This window comes from Rhinatrema bivittatum, chromosome 16 (genome assembly GCF_901001135.1).
Source record: "Rhinatrema bivittatum chromosome 16, aRhiBiv1.1, whole genome shotgun sequence".
NCBI classification, from domain to species: Eukaryota; Metazoa; Chordata; class Amphibia; order Gymnophiona; family Rhinatrematidae; genus Rhinatrema; species Rhinatrema bivittatum.
In genome coordinates, this window is record NC_042630.1 from 45,588,581 (window position 1) to 45,596,042 (window position 7,462).

The 7,462-nt window shown below is 45.9% G+C and overlaps 1 protein-coding gene across 1 annotated transcript; it reads left to right on the top strand.

The window, feature by feature from the left end:
* Positions 1-2,879: 2,879 nt before the first annotated feature.
* LOC115077594 (olfactory receptor 5V1-like) lies at positions 2,880-3,814 on the top strand. Its single transcript, XM_029579890.1, is given in 2 exon segments — positions 2,880-3,486; positions 3,489-3,814. Coding segments are annotated over 2 exon segments (933 nt in total).
* The last annotated feature ends 3,648 nt before the right edge of the window (positions 3,815-7,462 follow it).

Genomic DNA, 7,462 nt, shown 5'->3' on the forward strand with positions numbered 1-7,462 from the left:
GCCATGCAGTGTGGTTACTAGAGATGTGAATCGTGTCCTCGATCGTCTTAACGATCGATTTCGGCTGGGAGGGGGAGGGAATCGTATTGTTGCCGTTTGGGTGTGTAAACTATCGTGAAAAATCGTTAAAATCGTGAGCCGGCACACTAAACCCCCCTAAAACCCACCCGACCCTTTAAATTAAATCCCCCACCCTCCTGAACCCCCCCCCCAAATGCTTTAAATTACCTGGGGATCCGGCGGTGGTCCAGAACGGCGGCGGTCCGGAACGGCCCCCTCAATAGAATCGTATTGTCTTCAGCCGGCGCCATTTTTCAAAATGGCCGCCGCAAAATGGCGGCGGCCATAGACAAAAATGATTCGACGCAAGAGGTCATTCCGGACCCCCGCTGGACTTTTGGCAAGTCTTGTGGGGGTCAGGAGGCCCCCCCAAGCTGGCCAAAATTTTCCTGGGAGTCCAGCGGGGTTCCGGGAGCGATTTCTTGCCGCGAATCGTTTTCGTATGGAAAATGGCGCCGGCAGGAGATCGACTGCAGGAGGTCGTTCAGTGGGGGTTCCGGACCGCCGCTGAACGACCTCCTGCAGTCGATCTCCTGCCGGCGCCATTTTCCGTACGAAAACTATTTGCGGCAAGAAATCGCTCCCGGAACCCCGCTGGACTCCCAGGAAAATTTTGGCCAGCTTGGGGGGGCCTCCTGACCCCCACAAGACTTGCCAAAAGTCCAGCGGGGGTCTGGAACGACCTCCTGCGTCGAATCGTTTTTGTCTATGGCCGCCGCCATATTGCGGCGGCCATTTTGAAAAATGGCGCCGGCTGAAGACAACACGATTCTATTGAGGGGGCCGTTCCGGACCGCCGCCGTTCTGGGCCACCGCCGGATCCCCAGGTAATTTAAAGCATTGGGGGGGGGGTTCGGGAGGGTGGGGGATTTAATTTAAAGGGTCGGGGGTGGGTTTTAGGGGGTTTTAGTGTGCCAGTTTTCCTGCCCTCCCCCTTCCCCCGATTTACGATTTTTTAATGATAAATCAGGGGAATTGGTATTGTATCGTGGCCCTAACGATTTTTTGACGATTTAAAATATATCGGACGATATTTTAAATCATCAAAAAACGATTCACATCCCTAGTGGTTACTGGCTTTGAATGGGAGAAGTATATTTTCCTGGATCCAAGGGAAGAGCTAGGAAAGGCCTGTTGAGTTGCCCAAGCATGCAAGTTGGTTGAGAAACTACTTCCTGCAATTTTAAGCATCTCAACTGTCTTTCCTAACTTTTGCACTGCTGAACTGCTATTTTGTTCCAGTACATCTTACTTTTTCTTTTGGAATACTAAACTTGTAGGCTAATTTTAAAATGTGTATATGTGTGCCCATACATGTGTGAATAGAGATATGCAAGTGGAGATACACTGGAATTTTAAATCATGAGTGCACTTACACTTATATGTTTTAAAATACGCCTACTACATGTAAGTATGTTCCTAATTTTAAGCGGTTACTCAAGCAAACATACTGGGCCAGATTTTAAAAGTTATGCATGGGCGTAAATTTGTGCGCACAACCTGGCGCACACAAATCTATGCCCAATTTTATAACATGCGCGCAGATGCGCGCATGTTATAAAATCCGGGGTCTGCGCATGCGAGGGGGTGCACACTTGTGCACCTTGCGCGCGCCAAGCCCAAGGAGAGCCCTGATGGCTTTCCCCGTTCCTTTCAAGGCCGCTCCGAAATCGGAGCGGCCTTGGAGTGAATTTTTTTTCAACCCCCCCCCCCCCCCCCCACCTTTCCCTCCCTTCCCCTATCTAACCCACCCCTCGGCCCTACCTAAATCCCCCCCACACCTTATTTCACTGAGTTACACCTTCCTCTGCCAGGTGCAAGCCCCGGGACACCTTCCTCTGGCAGGTGTCCCGGGGCTTGCGCCTGCCGCCGAGCCTATGCAAAATAGGCTCGGCGCGCGCAGGGGTAGGTTTTCAGGGGTTACGCTCATATATTACGCGCGTAACCCTTTGAAAATCTACCCCACTTTGTGTATCTTCCTTAGGACTTTGTTTGCTGTAATACGTGTAGATAAGCAGATTTTAAAACCTGCTCTCATGAGGTACATTCCCAGTTTTTACAATTAGTCCAGCAGATTGCCCAATCAATCTCAAGGTCATCCAGACCCCTCTGGTTCTTCATCATGCAGTCCCCACTTACCTTGTTGTGTTAGGCCTAAAATGCAATTTCTGCAGACTTGTTCCTCATCAGGAGCAGTAGTAAATATACACGGCTAACAAGCCAATGCACGCTGTAGCCCCAGGTTTTAAAATTGTTGGCTTGCCCCGGAATGCCCATGCCCTGCCCCTTTAATTTTTTCTCATACACATACATATATGCATGTAATTCACAGTTTTTAAAATCCGTGTTGCTCGTGTGCGGCCCACATACATACATTTATGAGCATTTTTGTGTGAACAACATTTTTAAAATCAACCTCTTGGTGTATGGACTTTCTTTTAGTGTGACTGAATGCAAGCCCTGGGTCTTACTGCAGAATCTGTATTCCCAGATCTGTATTGAGTTGAAGATTGCTCTGCAGTATCTGATGTGTGGCTCCATCTAAAAATGGGGGTTATGCTACTAATATAAATTGTGGGAATCAATGCTATTTGCAATTATCATTAGATTTAATAATAATAATATATTTACAATCATCTCAATTATAAAACAAAAGGGTGAGCTCAATAGTACAAGGCCCAATGTCTTGGTGAAACATTAGTGTCCTTTTGACCTTGTGAAGGTCAATTTTCTTGTTCTGGTTTTTCTTTGTTTGTAGTTTCTTAACCTCTTTGTTGTCTCTTTTCTTCCTCCATCAGCAAGCTCAGAGTAAGAGGGACATGCAGACAGAAAACCAAACCCAGGTCACAGAATTCCTCATCCAGGGGTTCTCAGAACACCCAAACCTTCAAGTTTTGCTTTTCATTGTGTTCCTGATTATTTACTTGGTCACACTGACAGGGAACCTCACCATTTTGATACTAATGTGCATTGATTCGCGCCTCCACAAACCCATGTACTTCTTCCTTAGCAACCTGGCCATTTTGGACATCTGCTTCACATCCATGACTCTCCCAAAACTGCTAGCCATTTCTCTAACAGAGAGCAAAACCATTTCATTCAAAGCATGTATGGCCCAGCTCTACCTGGTTATGGTTTGCGCCGGTGGGGAATTCTATTTGCTTTGTGCCATGGCATATGACCGTTATGTGGCCATCTGCAATCCCTTGCGCTACTCGGTGGTCATGAATAAGAGGGTTTGCATTCTATTGTCTGCCAGTTCCTGGTTAGCTGCATTTCTGGATATACTGCCACACAGTGTGTCCATTTCTTATTCCTCATTCTGTGGACACAATGTAATCAACCATTTTTTTTGTGACTTCCAAACATTGCTGAAACTTTCCTGCAGTGACACCTCCACGATTAAACTATTGATGGTCACTCTAAACTTATGTTTGGTCCTGGATTATTCATTTTCATCTTGACATCCTATATCCACATCATTTCCACCATATTGAAAATTCAGTCTGTGGAGGGGAGGCACAAGGCCTTCTCCACCTGCTCATCTCACCTCACAGTCATTGTTATATACTCTGGAACTGTACTTTTTGTATATATGAGACCCTTTACCATGGACACACGGCCTGAGGACAAACTGTTTGGCGTATTGTTTAATGTGATTATCCCCATGCTGAACCCCATTATATACAGCTTGAGGAACAAGGATGTTAAAGATGCTCTAAGGAAAGGCATAAGGGGCAGAATAAGTGACTAAAGGATTAGAACAATAAATGTAGGAATGTGGTATTTAGCAATGAAGTTTTAGAATCAATGTGACTTGCTCTGGCATTTATAGTAAGAATTTTGAAAAGGAAGAGTTAACCACAAAGGAGAAAAACCCTAGAAGAGAGTTCTAGATATATTATTCAATGTTTTGGAATTCACAAAATCTTTCTGAGTTTAAACACCAATCAGACTATTAATCCTTGCTAATCTCTGTCTTTCCAATGAACACCTCCTTCACTTCTTATTCAACTTCATTGAGTCGTCTTGTGTTCCTACAAGTGTTTGACCTCGATTGCTTTGCCTGTCAGTCCAGGCCTTGTGTTCGTATAAGTGTTTGACCTCGATTGTTGTGCCTGTTCATCCAGGCCTTGTGTTCATTCCAGTGTTTGACCTCGATTGCTTTGCCTGTCAGTCCAGGCCTTGTGTTCCTACAAGTGTTTGACCTCGATTGCTGTACCTGTTCACCAGGCCTTGTGTTCCTACAAGTGTTTGACTTTGATTGCTGTGCCTGTTCATCCAGGCCTTGTGTCCCTAGGTGGGATTGACCTCTGTCTTCGACTGCTGTGCCTGTCCATCCAGGCCTTGTGTCCTACAAGGGTTTCACTTAGATTGTATGCCCTCTGGGGATAGGGAAATACCTTCAGTACCTGAGTGTATTCAACTATGAAGTGCTGGAAACGTTTGAAAATAAGAATATAAATAAATTAAGAAAAAAAAATTCTATCCCTGTCCATCCAGGCCTTATGTCCCTAGGTGGGATTGACCTCTGTCCTCGACTGCTGTGCCTGTCAGTCCAGGCCTTATGTTCGTACAAGTGTTTGACCTCGATTGCTTTGCCTGTTCATCCAGGCCTTGTGTTCCTACAAGTGTTTGACATCCATTGCTGTGCCTGTTCATCCAGGCCTTGTGTTCCTAGTTGGGATTGACCTCTGTCCTCGACTGCTGTGCCTGTCAGTCCGGGCCTTGTGTTCGTACAAGTGTTTGACCTCCATTGCTGTGCCTGTTCAACCAGGCCTTGTGTCCCTAGGTGGGATTGACCTCTGCCCTCGACTGCTTTGCCTGTCAGTCTGGGCCTTGTGTTCGTACAAGTGTTTGACCTCGATTGCTGTGCCTGTTCATCCAGGCCTTGTGTTCCTACAAGTGTTTGACCTCTATGGTACAAAGTTAACATAGGTTGATATTGCAGATTTGGACTTGAGTAGCAGTATTCTTATTTCTGAGAGCTCTTCAAGTTCCTTTGTCATCAGCTGAAGTGCGTAAGTACAGTCGGAATTCACTAGACGCCAACGGTATTCACTAGACGCCAACGGAAACACATCAATCTAGGGGTGAACCCGTTCTAGGGAGTCCTTTCCTGCACAAAGGAAAGGGAACTCTCTCCTGGGACAGCCTGTCTTTCCCCTATCAAAACCACAGGGACCAGACCAGACTACCTCCACTCTGCCAGCCTGTCTTGCCCCTATCAGCTTTCTACCACTCTGCTTTGCTGCCATACACCAGATGACTCCCTTAACTCCTTGTGGTGTTCTTGACACTCTCATGGTTCCTCAGTGTATTGGTGCTAGTCTATCTGCTTGCTATGTTCCCCCTTCATTGTGCTGTTGGATGTCAATGCCACTTGTCTTGCCGCTTTGCCTGTCGTGCTGCCTTCGATGGTTCAATCATCTGCTATCGGTGCTCTCTTTTGAAGCTGTGGTGTGTTTTTGACATTCTCACTGCTGCTTTGTGCCTCTGTTAAAGCACTCTTGCCACTTCTGGTACCCCTTTGCACCTTTCCAGTGCCTTAGGCTATTCATGCCAATTTGGTGCCACTTTGCCACAGTCTAAGTACCTTGGAGCTCTTTTGTTGTTGTGATGATTGCTCCCCAGAAGCTTCATGAAAATTGATAAGAAAACCCCAATTCTGCAGCCAAACATAGGCTGGAAATCCTTCCCCCATTGACTTTAATGGGAACCTGAAAACGTATTGACAGATCGACGTATGGAATTCTCCATACATCCGTATGGAACGGAAATGACCCCCGATGAATACGTATCATGAATGCAACGAAAAATTTTTGGCTGCACATCCCTATTCTGCTCTACTTCAGCCAAAAAGATTCAGATAGGCGTATTGCCTAAACCTATACTGAGATATTGGATCAGGGAAGAATGCCCCCTAACAGCATGTAGGGACACTGGGTCAGTACTGGCTCAGAGAGGAGAGTGTTCCCTAATGCTAGGTTGGGACACTGGGTCAGTGCTGGCTCAGAGGGAAGCACATCTCAACAATGCAGTAGGGAATGGGACACTGAAAACCTCAGGAGATGTTTTCAAGGAGTGTAATCATAGCCAAAACCAAACCTCATTTTTTCCAGGAATGTATAAAACATGACAAAATATTTTAGGACATGAAAGAAATGAGACCTGAGAATAAGACCTAAAAGGACCACAATGGCAGCCAAGAAGCAGGATAATATTTTGGTGACTCTTGCACCAGGTATTACTTAAAGCTGACATTAAAAGGTAGAACAAAGTCATCTACAAGTTTTTATTCTCTAGGGAACAAAAGGAAAGCAGGCATAAAGTCACAAGTGTCCTTCCTTGCTGAAAGCCTTGTTACTTGGTTTGAATGAGCCTCATTAATGTAGAGCAACAATGATTACAAATTAACAGCTAACGAGCTCCTCTGGGATTGCACACTGAGCACTGTATCTAGTGAAGATCTGCCATTAAATCCAGAAATGATTCAAAACTTTAACCTGTATCTTATAGCAGAGCTCTTTGTAAGAGGCCCTGACCCTGCTGGGAGAGCTTCTCTAAGGAAATCCTTGCAAGGAGTCTGCTCGCTGAAAGACAAAGAAAAATGCTGGACTAAAAATACTCAGCTTAAGTCTCTTACAGGAAATGCAAGCCAAAACTGCAGAGAATAAACAATATCCCACAGCCTTTATCAGTAAAATAGGTTATTCCTCAGCCCTTGCAGTGGCTTTTTTTCCTCCTGCTATTCCCAATAGTTGACACCAAGAGTTGCTGGTCACATCGCATCCAGAGCTGCCCAGAGACTTGGTTTGGAGAGGCAGCTCAAGGCCAGCCCAGGCTTCCGGATAAGCCCCTAAAATTGCACTATGGGTACTGAAATGCTGAATTAAAATGAGGGAAGCAACATTATAAGTAGAAGAAAGCCACAAGATGTAAGATAAAGGTTTAGAAATGGGCAAAAGTCTGTCTTGACAATGATACACAGTATCTGATTGTTTAATGCAGTTCTTGTAATGTCAGCTCTGATACTCTAATTTGAACCAACACTAATCCAAGTATCCCAGCACAGTGATATGGACACACACCCCTTCTGAGCCACCACTAATGCAGTGTCCCAGTGTGGGAGTAGGGAACACCATCCCCTCTGAGCCAGTACTGACCCAGTGTCTCAGCATGGTGTTAGGGAATACTCTCCCCTCTGAGCCAGTACTGACCCAGTGTCTCAGCATGGTGTTAGGGGACACTCCTCCCTCTGTCAGTACTGACCTACTGCGCCAACATGGTGTTAGGGGACATTCTCCCCTTAGCCAGTACTAGCCCAGGGTCTCAGCATGGTGATAGGGCACACTCTTCCTTCTAAGGCAGCCCTGATCCAGGGTCCCAGCATGGAGTTAGG